This window comes from Apis dorsata, unplaced genomic scaffold (assembly GCF_000469605.1).
Source record: "Apis dorsata unplaced genomic scaffold, Apis dorsata 1.3 scaffold_683, whole genome shotgun sequence".
In the NCBI taxonomy this organism is placed as follows: domain Eukaryota; kingdom Metazoa; phylum Arthropoda; class Insecta; order Hymenoptera; family Apidae; genus Apis; species Apis dorsata.
In genome coordinates, this window is record NW_006263864.1 from 1,646,270 (window position 1) to 1,664,719 (window position 18,450).

Below are 18,450 nucleotides of genomic sequence, written 5' to 3' on the forward strand. Positions count from 1 at the left end.
AGTATCCTGAATGGGATAAGCCAAGAGTTTACCCAGCATTCGAAGTAGTAAGAGCGCGTTGTGAATTAGAAAAAACCGAAGCTAGATTACATGCGAAATGGTTGGAACAACAAAAAAAACGAAAGCTTATGGATGAGCAATGGCAGCAGATGAGAAATCAGGAATTGATCTTCCGGGAATCATTTATAAAATTCAATAGATTCGTGAAGGAAAATCAAGAGAAACGTGATCGTGCTGATATTAAAATTAAAGAAGAACGTGAACGTCAAACGATTAGACAAGAAGAAGTAATATATCATAAAAAATTGATAAAAAATTATTATTTATAATAATATAAATATAATTCTATTTATTTAGCAGAGAATATATTTTTCAGATAAAACAGATAAATGAAAATTTAAAACACATGTATGATGTTCGAGACAGAATGAAGAAACATGTACAAGAATATCAAAAATATTCACATTATTTAGACAGAGTTATTATCGAAACAGGAGAATTTCAATCAATTTCTGAGATTTTTAATCGATACGAAACATTAATAGAAGCACGATCAATTTTAACCGAACATCAAAATAAGAATCTTCGATTATTAGAAGAAAGAGGAACAGAAATGGTATTCTTTTAATATATATATTATTATTATATATATATTATTATAATATATATATAATATATATATACATTATTAATCTTCCACTTATAATAATACAACGAAAAAAATGAATATCATTTTTTTTATAGCATCATATGTCAGAATCAAAAGCACAACAAATTCTAGGATTGAATAACACGTTGGCACAATTACAAGCAAGACGCGATAAAGCAGAAGTACAAGCTCGTAAATGGGAATCAATTGTTGCTGAAATAAAAGTAACTGCAATGGAAAAAAATTTGGAGCATACACAAGTGAAAACATGTTGCTGGAATCTATATCAACAAATCTGCAAGAAAAAGGATATTCCCGTGACTGTGAGCAAAGACGATATCGAGCAACAATTAGATCAAATTAAACGAACAATTATTGAATTAAAATCGATCATGAAAATTGCAAAAAAACGTGTAACAAAATAAGAAACACAGTTTATTTGAAATTATTTGTTCAACTATGTGTAAATAATATTCTAAAGAAATAAAATATATTGATAAATATCTTATTACTTATTTTATAGTATTTTTACCAGTTTTATGAATTGCATGACTATGTTGAAGATTCAGCCGATTATCTTGTATGTAGTTCATAAATATTAATGATTGTGTATTACAGACTCTGTGTTACTATTTTATTGATATCGTTTTTGTATGATTTTTCTAGCTGCCGGTAAATGACAACCAGATATATTATGCAAAAGTTCTGAATAATCTTCATCGAGTCTTTGCTTTAACTTTATAGTAGCTGCTTCGCGCGTCAATGGCTGTTCCAAACCTTCGGATACAATTTGTAATTCTTCTTTTTCGACGCATCTATATGATTTGATGATTTTTTTTAACAGGTATTCATTGTATTGAAAAAAAAAAATATTAAAAAGAAACTTAAAAATATTTTTAGGAAAGAGAAGGATAATAAGAAAAGGAAATGGAGAAAAATAGATGGAATGAAAGGACTTACAAGGCACAAGGTTGAGTGGGAGCAATATATTCAATAGGAGGCACTTTCAATCTAGGTCTTCTTTCTTCGTCAATTCGCAATTGTTGCGTTTTCGTAGTTCTATCCAGCCAATATACTTTGTGGAACATTTGTGTAATTTGTTTTTCAATAATTCCTAAATATAGCATTACATTACTCATCGTTATCTGTTCATTATCGCCCAATAATCGTAAAATTGGAGAATTATCACAACGAATTGCTTTAAACAGAGAATCTATTCCTTTTAATAGTTTTTCTAGTACATCATCACACTGAAATATATAAAAATAAAAAAATTAGTTATTTAAATAAAAATAGCTCATTCATAATTCATTTCATAATTTGATACTGTAAATTTTAAGTATTCGAAAATTAATAAAATATAACCTGTGCCAGATTTTCTTCAGCCGCATCAGCAAGTGCGGTTTGCTGTTCAAGTTCTGTTTTGAGCTGCTCTAATGTCTGAGTTTGTTCGTAACTAATACGATCATTTAAAGTTTGTGCCTCTTGTATAGCTATTGTTAATTGATCAATTCTCGAATTAAGACTCTCCAATTCATCGTTTAATTCATTTACGTAACTGAACAAGGCAAAATTTTCTTCCTCTTGTTTGATAAATTTTGCTATAAGTTTATCATTATTTTGTTCACCTATAATTTATTACGAAGTTTTAGATTTTAGATTAAATTACTATTTTACATATTTTTATTTATCTTAAAAAAATTTAAAGGATCAAATTAAAAAAAAAAAACAGAAACGAATCATAAAATTAAAAAGAAAAATAAAACATAATAATTATAATATTAATTATCTTATATAAATGAGAAATGTATCGGTACATGTGGTATGTACAAAAGATAAAGAAACTATAAGTACCAATAAATTCTTTAATCGTATGTAAAATATTCTTATAAGTTTCAATCTTGGATTGTTTATATTCCATTGAAGCTTTTCTTTCAGCTGCACGTTTTTCATTTAAATCACTCATTTCACGATGTTGTCCTTTTACACCAAGAAATTCTTGTAATTTCATTTCATTATCCATTGTTCTTTGTAATTCACACATTTCTGAGATATGATTTCTTAAGTCTCTTAATCCCCTTAAAAAAAATAAACATTCATTTATATTCACAAAATTACATGTTTGTTAGTCACTAACAAAAATGTAAATCGATTAATGACCTAACAAATAAAATATTGAATAATCATTGAAAACAAGATTGTCGAATATACTATTGATTTCTTGATCATTATTCTCGATTTCGATTGATTTTAATGTAATATCTTATTTTGCATAAAATATGATTAATTTTCAAATTATTAATGTAATTCTCAGAATAACGATTCATCTTTTTAATTTTTCCAATTATTTGTTGATTAACACAAAAATGTCATAAAACTTTTGATAATTATTATTATGATAATTATGATAAGTATTAGTTTTAAATTTATTATTTTATAATAATTGGAAGTATAAATTATAGATTTATTATCTAAATTATTTAAAAATTTCAAATTTACCTTTCACGAAGAGCTTGAATCTTATTTAATTCTTCATCCCTTTGATTGAATGCGATAGTAGCTTGTTCTACTAAATCATTTATAATTTGCTTTCCAGTATTTAATTGGTGAATTAATTTATTCCAAAGTGTTGTAAACTGCAATCTTTCTTTGAGTCTATCTTCAATTTCATCTCGAAGTTTTGTATTAAGAGCAACAGCAATGTTAAATCTTTTTGTTGCTACTTCAAGCCGATTTTCCAACATATAAACTATATTTTCATCTCGTATGTACATTTCTTTTAATTGAACGTCTGTTTTAATTTTTCTCCTTATGAATTCTATTTCTTTTGATAACTGAAAACAATATTAGTATTAATAATAATTTTTATGTTGAAATATTAGTGCTTGAAATTAATATAAATTAATAAACCTTGCGAATTTCAACATCGATTTCTCCTATTTCCTGTTTTTCATTCTTTATCATTTCATCATATTGTGTTTGCGATGTTAAAACACACTTTAGCTTTTCTTCCATTTTTTCTTCTTTACGAGTGAACGTTTTTGCGCTGGCAGTTTTAATACGAAGAACAAGTTCTGCCTTTTCATATTCCAAACGATTAATCATATTTATTTGTTTACGAAGTTGTAATTTTGCATCTTCTGCACAAACACTTCGATCATTTTCCATTATCCTAAATTGTCTTTTTAATCTTGAAAGTTCATTTTGAGCTATTGTCTCAAGCTCAGTCTCGTCTAACATGTGTTGCATTTTACGAGCCATTTTTAAGCTTTACTTTTTTTAATTATAACCTTTTAAAATATATAAATATAATTTTGTTACAATTTTTAAATTATAATTTATAATTTTGTTCAAATATCATTCTTATTTAAATTTTAAACTTTATTTTTTTTCAAAATGCAATAAAGACATGTTATATTTAATCCTCTATATTTTCAAATTTTATTTATTGAACAATTAATTTATAAATTCTTACAAATTAGATATATATACACTACTTGTTGTATAAGATTGTTTTTATCGATTGAGGTCTAAGTATAAAGGTTAATGTGACTCACTATTTGTTAAACATTTATGAAAAGTTACGATCAATGGATTAGAGATTTTTCCGGAAGATGCCAACGTCTTCGTTCATATCTTCCTCACTGTTCACATAAATAATCTTAAGGATCGATGGAGGAGTGGAAAACACTTTCCCAATGTAACTATTGATGACGTTCAACGAGTACATTTGAGAAAGACATCTGCCACCCTGTATAATTCTACCATCTGTGCGTTCTTGTTGATTCTTTCGGTTGCCAAGCACTCTCTTAATGTATAATAACAGGGATTTTGGTTTTTTACATGTTTAATGAAATGTTTTAAATGATTTTTTTTATATAATATAACTTGTATAAAAATGATTGCAAAAAATTGTTAAATGTCCAAGAGAGAAAAATATGATTTATGGAAAAATTAATGTTAACTGTTAATGTAATTATTTACTTTTTCATAAAATTAATTATTTGGAAAATCATTGATATTAGTCAATATGTATATCATTTGATGATAAGTGATTTTATTATATTGTATATATATTTAAATTGATAAATATTTACTTTATAATAGAATATTCAATATCGCACATCTTCTAATATTACTTATTTTTATATGTACACTTCTTCTTTAATCGTTTGATTACTATGCAGTTTGTAAAATGCTTTATAATAATATTGTCTTCTTTTTTCGTAAAAATGCCTTTTTTTTTTATATAATTATAGTGAAATTTGAATGATTTTGCACGAAATGAATATTTTCTAACTCTCGAAAAGATATGGACAATTTATATTGTGGTATTAAAATTGTATATGGTACAATTTGATGTATTTTTGTTATATGACATTTTATTATATATATATATATATATTATAAATAATATAATGGACAAAATTTAAAAGGATTTTAAAAAATATTTATTTTAATATAATACATCGATAACAATAGAAAACGTAAGAGGATCATATGTTAAACACGATCCATAGATTTCATGAGATCGAGTCAGGTGGCGGTTCGACCAGGTGGGTCAAGTAGTGGGGATAACGTTAGTGGTGGGTACAGTCAAAGGAGAGGTTAGTATGCTTTCAGAAGGAAAGGTCGATAGGTTGATTGTTTCGTGTTCATAAATCGTTGTACTTTTTTTTTATTTTCCCGCGTTTTATTTTGCTTATGTACTTATTATTTTTCAAAAAAGTGAATATCGTTTGTATGTTATGCGAGATATACGTAAATTAATCAAAAGATAAATCAAATACGATAATTAATCGCATCGGTGGCAATATGAACGACCAAAATTGAGATAATTGCATCGTGGATCGAATTTAACAGTGTGAGCGAACGTTTTCATAGCGGAACGAGTAGAACTTTCAACCGAAGCCTCGGAGGTGGGAGGATCTACCTGGCTGAGAAGCACGGCGCACGATTCCGTAATATTTATTTTCTACTGGCGGCTAGTGAGTCACTACCTGGCCGACCACGGTGCGGCGAGCTGGTCGCCTCGCGTGTCTGTGTCCTTTTACATGTGTTTCTTGCAAAAGTGAGTTTACAGTGACGCTTTGAACCAATCGAACAGAAAGGAAATTCAAGGATAATTATTGCTGAAAAGAAAATTATTTTCGATCGATTTATATTTTGAGCACGAAATACAAGAAAATTTCATCAAATTTAGTGTATCTCGAATTTCAAACACAATATTCGTAATCATTGACGTCACATTTATATAAGGACAACTCAAAACAAGTATCAGCATTTGTTACGTTGTGAAGATTTCATGGATATCCATATATATGTGCAATCAACAGACGCCACTATTGACTTTGATATATCAGTGTAACATTGGATTCTATAATGCAAGTTAAATCGAAAATTTTACTAGCAGTCAAGTGCGATTCGTGCATCGATAGCAATCACTTATTTACGTGTTTGTAGTGAATAGTGCGATAATTTCTATATGTATGTTATACTTGGAAATAATCGTAAACAAAATAATAGAGAATACATCTGAACATTATATCCATGTTGCTAATTTTGAAGCATGGTTACATTGTTGACTTTCTATCGAAGAAGAAGGAATCGTTGCTGTCTTTATGTTTGCGTGTAACAAGGAAACGGAGCAGAACAACGGAATTAGTTAGTCCCGTAACAATTCTCCTAGTTTTTCATGTTAAAAAATGTTAGTTTAACAATCGATCGATAACAATTATTAAACCGATCGATATTAACCTACAATTTTGTCGCAACATATTTCACGCTGTCTTTGAATATTTCCAAGTGAATTGATTTTATGTGCGTGCATGCGTCGAATCGTGTATCGGATACAATTTATGAAAGTAACATATTCAATAAAGGATTATATTGCTGAGTGTGATCACAGCTGATCGTTTCCGGTTATGAGATTTCACCGATTGACAAGAAAACCTGTTTGGATAATGCGTACGAGTTGGGACGAGAGAAAAAGTGATTTTTTACATAGCTCTTATTATCACACATGATGTGCAATTTATTTAAAAGTGAACGTTATGAATTACGAATGAGTGATCAATTCTTTTATTCTTTTAATTGCATTTTCGAAACAAATTTTAAATCAATATGCGTAATAATCAAGCGATGTATAACCGAATATTTTTGATTCAATCGATAAGCGTTATCTTTAATCATATAAAAAAAAAGAATTAAAAATCTTGCTTAAACAATTTATATCATTTGTTGAGAACTTGATACACGTTCAACCTTGAATACCATATGTTTCTATTCTCAATTTATTTCGATAGAAAGAACATATTTTGATGACGCCAAACTTCAAATGAAATCTTAGATATGTATTTATTTATTAACATCAATCAATCTCAAGTCGAATATCGCGGTCTTCAATTCATATTACGAGTTTTTTCGAGCTATCCATGTTAATTCGAACGTTATAAATGATTCTGACGTGTAGACATTTAGTCACCTGGTTTCACATGGGTCATTATTACGAACAATAATAAAAGTCACGCGTCAGCGTGACACGTGACACTAGAACGATAATTGACAAACGTGAAACAATTCGCGAGCACGATGTTACCAAAAAAGGACGGCCATCCCGAGTCGTATGCTTTAGAGGATATGATATCCGATCTCCAGGCGCGACGAAATTCCCTAGATCAAGAAGATCTCGAAGATCCAGCGGAACTTCTAAAAAAACGCGACAGAGATCTTGTTTTAGCTGCGGAATTGGGTAAAGCACTTTTGGAAAGAAATCAAGAATTAACTAGACAGAGCGAAGTCCTCACTGAAGAGTACTCGACAAAATTAGAGGTAAGTTTTTATGATTCTTCATTTTGATATCAATCTATTATTTTATTTCCATCATATTTGTTAGACAGAATTTTGAGCAATACACGCAACATAATTTGTTATCTACTATATCAATTTGCGTCGTGAAAGATAAATAAAATATTTGATAATCGATTAGATACGATTAAGATAGTTTACTTGATGAAAATGAATTTATATAGGACGAAAAATTTATTTTCTTTTGATAAATTAATTTTCAATGAAATGGACGGTAATTGAAAGTGATAGTAATAATAGTTCGTCGAAAGATTAACGGCAGATTCGCATTGCGTAAAGAAAGATTTTATTAGATTAATCATGGAGGCGTGGTTTGCTTCTACAGTTTTCACACGGACTGGTTACACATCGTTTCATTACGTTGAAAACTCACATTAAGGGAGTCACCGTATCATCTCGTATTAATAGAATTAATAGAAAAAAAGATTTTTAATTAATCTATGAATAGAATTATATGACGATTACGTGCGAATAATCGCGTAAAACGTTAATAAAAGATCTGTTATCCTAAGTCCAGATCATTCTAAAAAAGTAGTAATCTTTTATTACTAATTTTTATCATAAAAACAACCTTAACAGTTTTGTGTTCATTGCGTACGATTTCGAAAAGGCGCGTATTTTTATGATAAATTGTATAATATTGTGTAATATTAACCTGATTATTGAAAATAAAATAAAAACTTTTTAGAACAAATTTTCATAGTAACATAAAATAATATAATATAATATAATATAATAAAATAAAATAATATAATATAAGTAAAGCTTTAAAATAGATTTTGGATGAAAATTATTTCCAAATGTGTAACAATAACAACAATTGATAGTAAAAAATGGCTGTGTTGATAATCATTTATTTTGTTTCGAAGTATATTTTTAATCTGAAACAACCAAGTGAAACGATTTAGAGTTCCTGAAGTAGCCAACTCAAGCGATAACTTATTTATTAACCTATTTATAATCACTGATTCGTATTGCGTGTATCTTGAAAGTTTTCCTCACTTCCTCACTTTGCTAGGAAGTTTGCATGTTTTGTCCTCTGAAAAATAAAAACGAAATAAAAGGAAAAAAAAAAAAAAGAAAAACGAAGAAAAATGAAAGTCGAAATGTACATTCGCTCGCGAACAGACGTTTCTCCACGGATTTCGCTAGAATCGGGTCACGGGGCACGGTTCTGAATTACAAATGGACTTTTTACAAGCGTCATGATGGGGTCCAGATCGCGGCAATGATAAATTTATCCGCGAAAAATAATAGGAACGCTGACACTGAAAATCGTATCATCGTTGGTAAAATTACATCGTTTGCCGATTTCATTTTTCATCTCGTCGCTTTCACGTTCGAAACGATGCTTTTATTTTGAAATTAATGCTGTTACTTTTCACTTTCGATAACTCGATACAATTGTGATCGATATGATATAGAGGAAAAAATGAAAAAAAAAAAAAAAATATTCGCAGTATGTTACAACGAATTGTCATAACATCGTTGGAAATTCCAGAATAGAATTTAAAAGTTCTTCATTATTTATAGTTTTATTCATCGCTGAATCACCCTTTCGTATGCATTACTTGTGAAAACTTCATTAACATCACTCTGTTAAATAATGCTCGAGCAATCAAAAGTTGAGGAAAAAAACTTGAATATTCGCGAAGTAGTTGAAAATATATTATATTATATTTATTATTTTCTAGAGCATCCTATTTGATTTTATAATATCATTTTCAATCTTTTTGCATAAAATATTCAATGCGTGATCGTTGCATTTATACGCAATCGTTTTGAGATCGAAAAAATAAATAAAATTGAATTACTCGAGACACATAATATTTCATTTAATCAATTCTTCCAATTATCTTTAAGAAGTTTATTAATCCTCTTCTTCTTCGAAATAAGTTCTCCGCGTGTTGTGACGACATGTAACGTGCCGAGTTGGAATAAGTAGGTAGGTAGTCGTACGTGGACAGAAAGCCACGAAAGCGTGGAAACAAGTCACTTAGGCAACGTAACGTCAAAGACAATGCCCGGCATCACGCTCTGCCTGCCCGCGTACCCGCTTCTTCGCCTATCTTTCCGCGTTTTACCTGTCACCGTATTTTTGACCTCCGGAGAACACGCCATGAGCGCACTCCTCTGTTTTTCTTTTGTCTTTGGTTACAATGCTTCGGTTATACATGGCGCCTTGTTCACGCTTGTAAACCGGGATCCAGTTCACTGGGTTACTACAAAACTTCGTCGTTTTGGAATTTTGAAATTTTTTTGATCGCTTGATTGAGAATGAAGGAACATTTTTAAAAGATTAAAAAGTAAACGACTATAACATCGAATGATTTAATTCAAGGGATTTAGAATTTCGTTTATTGGAATATTTTTAAGAAAATTTCGATATCGGAATGCGATTTCTTTTTTTTTTTTTTTTATTCCAATTTTATTTCGAGGAAATCACAGTTATTTTGGGGCTGGAGAAAGACAAAACATGCGAACAGTACAGATTCTTCGCGATTCTTTTTTACGCGATGCATTCCAGAAACGTCGATCGTGCTTTCTTTCGAACGGATCTACGTGTTTTCCGCCTTCCTTCCGGATATAATTATTATTCGCGCCAGAAAGTTCCGCGAAGATGCATTTGCATTCCCCAAAATAAGAAAAAAATATTCAAAAGATATTTCATGTGCCGATAATTATGCAAACGTAACAAGGCCTCGCGACAAAAAAACATCGTCATCATTATAAAAAAAACGATCGTATCGTATCGTTAAATGGCTGTCCGCCTATTCTCTCTTCATTATGCTAACGTATACACGTCAACGAATATTCCACAAATTAACAATGTTAAAGTATATTCTCAGGAATACTCAGTCGAGAAAATAAAATCGTGCATGCATCAATCCTTTTTCTCTTCTTTTTCTCCAATTTTTTTCTTTCATTAACTCTGCACCACCTTAATAGTTTCACTTTCACGATTCTCTTCTCGTTTGTAAACGATCATACACAAACTCGTGCGAATACGTTCAGGTGTAGATATACAAGTGTGCTTAAGAATTGTAAAAAAAAAAAGATTCGCATGACGCCCCTATATGGCATGCGTTTGATCGAACGGGCATGATGTTGCGTTTCCGGATACTTTAATTAGACTCGTTCATGTTACTTTTACAGGTGTAGAGTACAATTGTATCCGGTATTATCGCACGTATCGTTAAAGTTCGATTATGTAAAGCCTCTAGAAAGCATTTTAACTAGTAATTAATAATCGGATGACGATTTCTTTGATTAATTCGCTCTCTCAACTTTAATCCCCGTTTATTGATTTTTTGAAATCTCATCAATTAGTTTCATATATATATATATGAAGTTTTATATATATATATGTGTGTATATAATTATATATGATTGATAATTATCCACAATTCGACGACCAATTGGCAGTCGATGCGTTGAGGTATGCGATTATTCAATAACAATGCTTTCGAAACTCTATGGCAATCTTTCCGTGTCTGAACAACGAAAAATAGTATAATAATCGAGGGAAAAGAATTTTAATAGCGAAAAAGAGAGGTAATGAATGCGTGTGGTTGAAGAAGCGTTGAAACGCCGCCACTTAGTCACGGAAGAGTTTTTGAAATTTTGAAATTCAAATACCAATTAGTCTCGTTAATTTACCCACGATTACGCTTTAAAAGACAATGGCAAAAAAAATTGATTTATTAACGAATGATTAAAATGAGCTCGCTTAACGAATTTAATATGCACTTTAATTGGTCAGACGATACATCGTAAATTTGATTCAAGAATTATATTCTTATATAGTAGAATTATATAACAATTCACTCTTATAGTAATAAATAATCACAAATATATATGAGTAGAAATTTAAAGAATTTGAACTTAATTTAAAAATATATATATAAAAAAAAAATGAATGGTGTGATAATTCAAGGACAGAATTTTTGATCCATTGTCAACGGATACTGTCAAAAGAAAAAAAGTGGGTTACAGTAGCAATGAAATCGAGCCATTAAGTTTACCTCTCGTTATTGTATAATTGGTGGTCTGAAAGCGGTGGCAGAATAATCGCGGCACCGTGTCGACAATAAAAAGCGCCACTTACACGGTTGGCACAGCCAAGATCTAGAAAGCTAAGATTCCACGAGCTCCTCGCAGCCGGTGATCCGAGAATTTAGTGCTCGCGCGAATTAAGCGATCCGACTGTTTACTCGTGGCGTTGTTCTATCTGTTAAAGATTTATTCATCCCGCGAGATGAATAAATTGTTTCTCCAGCCTTCGTGATTTTTCGATACCAGACAGTTTTTTTATCCTTTATGCATTCGCATTCATGATGGAAGAATAAACGAGAAATTTTTAGATTCATTTCGTTTTCATCTTAAACCGAGATATTTTTAAGCGATGATAATTTTGAAGGAAAGTCATTTGCCTTTACGCAATTTCACGCGATTAGAATTGAATAATGGAGAATATTTTGCAACGACTAATAATATTACCGTGATCCATACATAAAATATTAATATTTTCTTAAACAATATCGAATTAATTTGCACGCTTAATGGTATGTATAGAAGTCATGACAATAAAATATACTACGTACATCGTCTGTAACAACTGTATATATATATATATATGTATGTATATATATATATTACACAATTTGTCTAGACACGTAATTATCGACAGATAGTAAATTAATTTAATCTTAACGAAACTCTTTAAATGGTAAACATTAAAAATAATTCGTTCCAACAACGTAACATAATTAGCCTCATTGTTCCCCGATTCGATGGGAAATTTCAACGGTCCATTATACAATTCCTCAAGAATCGTGTGAGAAAGTGCGAAACGAAGGTAGCCACGGCTACGTTCCGCGCCTAGTAGAGGCGTCGAGTATTTTAGGATTTAGAATTTAGCACTATAAGGTTAATATTGGCAGGAAAATGCGTCGTGAGATCGTCGTTGTTTGACGATTGTACGCGAATCCATTGCCTTTCCCTTTATCCCATTATTCCCTTTGAGAGTTGGATGAGTTTCGAGCGTCGGCCAACTTTTCAACAATTGCGTTCACAGGTAGATTGCCACGACTGCTTATATATCTGTTTAAGATCCGGGGCCATTTCTTTGCCTAAATGACTCGAGGAAAACTCGCTTTCGACAAAGGACTCGTTTTTCATACGAAATCGTGAACCAGCCTTCTTAAGTAAGGGTATTTCCAGCTTTGTTCCGAACGGTTGACCCAGCAGGGATTGGCGAAGAAGTTAGTTTCAAATGAGGAGATTAGCAGCCGAGAGATAGCATTGAACCAACTCGTAGCGGAGTGATTTTCAAAGACAGATACGTATAATTTTCACGAAGGGAAAAATAAATATCCATTGCGTTACAATAATGGTTCCCAGACCACAGGCAGAAATTGCCATAGAATAGAAGAAATCGTTTGCAGCTGTGCGATTCGAAGCCTAGGAGGACGCGAAGAACCGGAAGTCCTCGAAAAAACGAACCGTTACTTCTTGGTGACTTGGAGGAACGTTCTACCCTCTTTCCTCGGCTTGTTTACCTACGGGCGCATGAAAAGGAACGTAAATAAATTGTTGTTAGTATTATTAATTCTCTCTTGTTATCTCTCGTTGATGCAAATGCACGCGAAAAACGATAATTCATTTTCGTTCGGGGCGACCCATAATCGTTGTTATTGTTCATGTTATTAATGTTCATTCGAAACGTCGATAAATATTACATATTTTTCCCATGAATTCCAGCGAGACGAACATTGTCTTAGAGTTTTCGAGCATTTAGAGTAACGGTGCGATTGTATAGTGAAAGTTTTTTTTAACGACACCATTGAAACTCGAGTCGAAAGGGCACTCATGTTCTCAACAGCTCGTTTTAAATGAGCTTCTCGCGTCGCGTGCTCTCTGTCCGAAGAAAACACTCAACTAAACGATCAAGAAATTTTTTTTCGAGAAACGATCGTATCGTAGGCGTTTCGTTCGAACCAGGTTAACGTTCTAACGTTGTATCTCCACGGGATCGAAAGGATTTCGTCGAAATATCGTTCAAAGAAATATCACGCAATCGTTGGAGAAACATTAAATACCGTTAGTTTGATATCTAGGTGGATTCATGTTCGTCCTTTTTCTCGTTCGTCCATGATAATTCCTCGTTGCAAGCTGGTATAATCAATTGCGTTTATATATCGGATCATAAAATAACGATATTGCTCTTTAGAATTTAGCAGGAGTACAAATTGAACACAATTGGTTGGCACGGGAAGGCAAACTCGAGGACAGAGACACGGATAGAGGCAAGATTAAAACAGCGAAGAAGAAGAAGAAGAAGAAGTTCACCGCTGTTTGTCACGAAATAGGCTAGTTAAGAGCTTCTGTACCGTTAGTCGGAAACTCCAATTGTCTGTTTTTAATCTTGTTACACCTCGTTCGTTATCTTTCCCCATTGTTCCTCGGGAGTGGGTGCTGGTAGAGATCGGGGAACGAGCGAACTGTGAGCGAATGTGCGTGGTTGCGCGCCCATTCCACGAGCTATTTCCTTGCAAACGAGTCGAGATGCAGTGAAATTGATTTGACGGTGAATTTGCGCCAAACCACAAATGTACCGTGACGTTCTAACAAGGCACACGAGTTTGGAGGCTACGTGAAAATGACGGGAGCGATGGTAGGTCGATGTCTCCTCTAAGATTTTAACTTAGACGAACTTTCATAAGTTTCTCGTTATTTTGGTTTATGAATTTCATGCCTGGTTCAGGATCAACCAGGATAATAAGTAGGTAAATTATGTGTATTTAAGTTTGGAGAAAGCAAATTATTACAAGGAAAATCGATCATTGAATAAGAAATCATATTGATGTTTCAGATGCTCTCCAAAAACGAACAGTCACGGTAGAAATTTTCTGAAAGCTTGGATTGGAAGAAGTGGTACTTAATTATCGCCTTTTGTTTCCCGTGAATTGCCTTTTCTTTTCCTTTTTCTTCGTATTCTAGGTTAATTCAATTGTGCGCGCGCGCGCGCTCCAACTTGACGACAGGGAAAATTTAGCGGTTACATGCTCGAATCGCGTCGGTTTTTCCTTCGTTCTCATAATATAGTAGCACGGGTACGATGCGTGTATAAAGTGCGTGCACTCTCACCTGTCGGTGTCGAATAACGATTTGAAACGGGAGATCGGTACGCTCGTTTCTCGAGACGCGGTTTACCGCTTAAGGGACCATTGTAAAATAAGATAAGACCGATTTTTCTCGGTGGAACTGTCGCTTCGGTTCTGTCACTGTTTCCTCATTTCCCACGATTTCAATCGATGGCGCCACCACGTCAGATGAGCATACAGAACATGTAGATCATGAAAGAAATGCGTGAAAGAATAACGGATCATTGACAATTTCAATGGAGAATTATTCTTCTCCTCGTCGTTTTTTGTTTTCTTTTTTTTCGCTTTTTGTTTCTGTACCATCGTATCGATTATTTCGTTTTACTCGACCGGTTGATTTACCTACGATCACATAGTTTGCGAGTGGCATTAAAGAACCTAAGAAGCGTCAGGTGTCGTCTTGCTTCTTCTTCTAGATGATATTTCACACCATCGTTGACTTAGTTCTGAACCTCGAATCCAGCCTCGATCGCGATCCAAATCGGCTCAGACGAGATATCTTCGATTAATCGAAATTTAACGGAGTCAAATTTTTCGAAAGAAGGAAAGAAAAAAAAAACGCAGAAAATTCTCGGAAAATTTCAAACGTTGATGAAACTTGAGGGAATCGATCCGAGAGAATCAAGATAAAAACTTCGGACGTACTTCTGTATCGCGGCAGCCTTGATACATTTCGAAAGGTGCACGAACCGCAAACTCTTTGTTACTCAATATCGTTTTAATTGCCGGTGAGTCACATAAGTTTTGTAAACAATAATAATAGCCGCGAAAGGACGCTGCGGCGAGTTACCGTCGGTGACGCGATTACGACACACCGGCCTCTTTTAGTTTCTTGTAATTTACCTCTAATCTTATTAATCGCATACTTACCTTCTACTTTCACGAATTCCATAGCAGATAATCGCCACTCTTACTTTTCCAACTCCAAAGCGGTTTTAAACCACCGACATCGTGTTTCTGAACCTCGAATCCAGCCTCGATCACGATCCCAATCTGGATTGGGACGAAATATCTTCGATTAATCGGAATTTAACGGAGTGAAATTTTTCGAAAGAAAGAAAGAAAGAAAGAAAGAAAGAAAATTTCAAACGTTGTTCGATCATTTCCAACGAGTTTCGATCATCGATCGCAATTTAGCTCGCGTAATACGCGCTGCTACTCGTACGTGTCCTTTATCAAGCGGTTTGCGCAATTTCCACGGGAGCCTTCTGCCAGTAATGACTTAATAACAGCCTCGATTCCGAGCGCAGATTGCTACGAGTTCGCCACTGTTGTGTTGAAGATAGTCGTTAATAAAGCATTGTGCTCGCATTCCCGCAATGATCTCGTGATCCACTTTCCTTCCACGCGAAATTTAATTTTCCTCGCCACCGAATAGACGTACAGATATCGAGAATTTCGACTGTGTATCTAGTTTCGAGATACATAGATACGAGCTCGTTGAGAGGCAAAGCAGAACATTGGAAATTTATTTTTCCCTCCAACTTATATTTCAAACTCGCCAAATATATCCACTTTCATCGTTTCTACTTACCTACGATTTCTAGTAAAATTGCGCAATGTTTTAAGAGGTAGTAAAATTTTACCGCGATTCGTCACACCGGATTGAATATTCGATCGTGAATATCGGAGGCGAGTTTCGTGGTACCTTGGAGCAGATCGGTGAGAGGCGATCGCTTACGTAAAACGATAACGCGATATCAAAGTTGGTTAGGTACATTGTGCGCGCAATTAAACAACGCAACGGGTCGAGCCATGTTTCCACCTAGATTATCGAGTGTCGATGAAGCAATCGTTACGTTCGAACGACGCATCGCACCTGCTTCTGTTTTTCACGTGGCTCTAATTACACGACGCCTTACACGTCGAGAACGTATGCGTCCGCGTACGTCTTGAACGAAAATATCGCCTTGCTATCGAAGTTTCGAGCGAGGAATCGCGACCAAGGAACATTGAAGCAACAACTGTGGAAACATTCTTGAGAGAGCCGTCGAATGCAATCGAACAAGAGTCACGCTTCGATCCAATTAGCCGCTCTTTCTCTGATGAACCGATATTCCGACCGCAATAGACCCGGGAGAAATTACACAACGCTTTACACCGATCGCCACGGGTTTCCTTTCCTCTCGTCCGTGTTAATGCTTATGGACATATCCGGCTATGGTATTATCCGGCCGCCATTGTCACGCGAGAATCGCGAGCGTTTATTTATTTCATCCTCGATTCTTTTTTTTAAATTCGAAAATTCGAAATTGAGACCGCGTCTTCTTGCGATTCTTCAAATTGAAACGATAGTTCGGTTGACAAAATTTGAAAAAAATTCTTTAGCCACGGAAAACCGGTTATGCCATCGAGCAAGTCGTTATGCATATGTACAGGGTGTTCCATTCGAATCTACTCGACGATATCGAAAAATCGTTCGTTCGGATTATCGTATTGAATTTCACGTCGTTTAATTTCGTTTTATTCAGATTCCAAGCTAATATAGTGCGTTTGGGTCGATTTAAACGGGACGCTTTACTTACGAGATCTCATAAATAATTTTAATAGAAACATTAGTCATACATTCCGCTCGAAGCGTAAAAGGTCAATGCAGTCTATCAAAGGGCAACGGTGAAAGGAAGGCGGCGATATTTTAAATAGCGTAATACTTATCCAATTCCATTTTTACGCATTTTCAATTCACCGGCCCAGAGCAGATCGCGCAACACGTGGATGGACTTTGTTGCGCGACTAACTGTACGATCATTGCCGGGCTCGTCACGGGCCATTGCCTCTTTATTACAAGCCTTTTCCTACCTCTCCTCCTCCTTTCCGAGAAGGTTCAACTCGCATAATCGTTTTCCTCTCTGAGGGAAAGTGAACGCCAAAAGCCAGCCGACAATGCGTCACCGCGAAGTGCAATGCCAATTAAATCGCGATTATCGCGATATTTCTCACTGCTTTATATTCTACCAATGAAAATCGCGATTATGAAATAATCTAGCTATTTTTTTCCCCCGATAAAACGTGACTTATGTCCGTGGCATGCGAGCGAGAAAATATCGATAATATTCGATTAATCGTGAACAACCAAGTCCATCGATATTTATCTAGAATTGTTTATCTATGGGAAGTGCAATAGCTCGTAAAGCGTTAGATGACAAAAGAAAATGATTTCCTTTTTTTTCCATCCAAAGGAAAGAAAATCCAAAAAAAACGTGGAAAAAAAGTTTTTACTCCGTTGAAATTATTTTTTCCATCCGCGAAATTAACGATAAAACTAATAAAATTTTCTTGATAAAACACGTATCGATATCATAGCTGATAAAAAAAGGAAAAAAACGATTTAAAGTTGTTAATTGTTAAACCTTTTGTCTCCTTCCTGTAATTAAGTCACGATTAGTGACACCAGGATTCATTTCTTTCGACGATTCAAACGTCGCAATTATGTCGCGAAGTTTGCCTGCCTCATTCTCTTTCTTTAATTTTTTTATTTCCTGCAACGGTACAACGGAGCCAAGAAACGCGGGACGAAGGATGTCCCGTCGTGGGGAAGGCCTTACCCGTGTAATTAAATTAGACGCAGTGCGAGGATTACCTGTGCAATGAGGAAGGAAATACGCGGGATTGCCACACGCTGAAAAACACGGCTCGTCATTTCGTTTTCGCAATTGGCGGATCGTTAATGTTCTCGTTGGCGAGAAGGTGCAAGTGCGCGTTTCAGCATTTCAAAATTTTTGCCCGAATCGTGTTTTTTACACGTTTTTTTTTTTTTTTTTTTTTTAA

General features: G+C 33.9%; 3 protein-coding genes across 5 annotated transcripts in view; 2 read left to right on the plus strand and 1 right to left on the minus strand.

The window, feature by feature from the left end:
* LOC102674666 (coiled-coil domain-containing protein 42 like-2-like) overlaps nucleotides 1-1,785 on the plus strand; it is a 2,427-nt gene extending 642 nt beyond the window's left edge. Inside the window, exons 2-7 of one of the 3 annotated variants that reach the window (XR_004151415.1) lie at nucleotides 3-287; nucleotides 377-616; nucleotides 745-1,229; nucleotides 1,316-1,321; nucleotides 1,394-1,493; nucleotides 1,550-1,785. Coding sequence is in view for 1 of the 3 variants with exons in the window: in XM_031513651.1 (XP_031369511.1) it covers nucleotides 3-287; nucleotides 377-616; nucleotides 745-1,074 (855 nt within the window). In the remaining 2 variants the exon portion in view is untranslated. Of the gene's footprint in view, nucleotides 1-2; nucleotides 288-376; nucleotides 617-744; nucleotides 1,230-1,315; nucleotides 1,494-1,549 lie in introns of those variants that run through there. The other 2 variants (XR_004151414.1, XM_031513651.1) reach the window with 2 other exon arrangements.
* Nucleotides 1,262-4,512, minus strand: LOC102675022 (coiled-coil domain-containing protein 63-like). Its single transcript, XM_006622344.2, has 7 exons — nucleotides 4,207-4,512; nucleotides 3,560-3,939; nucleotides 3,149-3,483; nucleotides 2,504-2,727; nucleotides 2,015-2,277; nucleotides 1,610-1,899; nucleotides 1,262-1,464 (listed from the first exon to the last, which is right to left on the minus strand). Exons 2-7 carry the CDS (start codon nucleotides 3,908-3,910, stop codon nucleotides 1,284-1,286), a joined length of 1,644 nt encoding a protein of 547 aa, XP_006622407.1. The 5' UTR covers nucleotides 3,911-3,939; nucleotides 4,207-4,512; the 3' UTR covers nucleotides 1,262-1,283.
* Nucleotides 4,513-5,243: 731 nt separating this feature from the next.
* LOC102676795 (bicaudal D-related protein homolog) overlaps nucleotides 5,244-18,450 on the plus strand; it is a 20,403-nt gene continuing 7,196 nt past the window's right edge. The window contains exon 1 of the mRNA XM_031513621.1: nucleotides 5,244-7,480. Coding sequence (XP_031369481.1) covers nucleotides 7,241-7,480 — 240 coding nt within the window. The 5' untranslated portion in view covers nucleotides 5,244-7,240. The remainder of the gene's footprint in view (nucleotides 7,481-18,450) is intronic.

Excerpts from the sequence above, each read along its gene's own strand:
- LOC102675022 (XM_006622344.2), bottom strand. The coding sequence starts at position 3,910 with ATGGCTCGTAAAATGCAACACATGTTAGACGAGACTGAGCTTGAGACA. Across the intron at positions 3,484-3,559 it reads TCGATGTTGAAATTCGCAAG|TTATCAAAAGAAATAGAATT; the intron begins GTTTATTAATTT and ends TATTGTTTTCAG. Across the intron at positions 2,728-3,148 it reads ATTCAAGCTCTTCGTGAAAG|GGGATTAAGAGACTTAAGAA; the intron begins GTAAATTTGAAA and ends ATTTTTTTTAAG.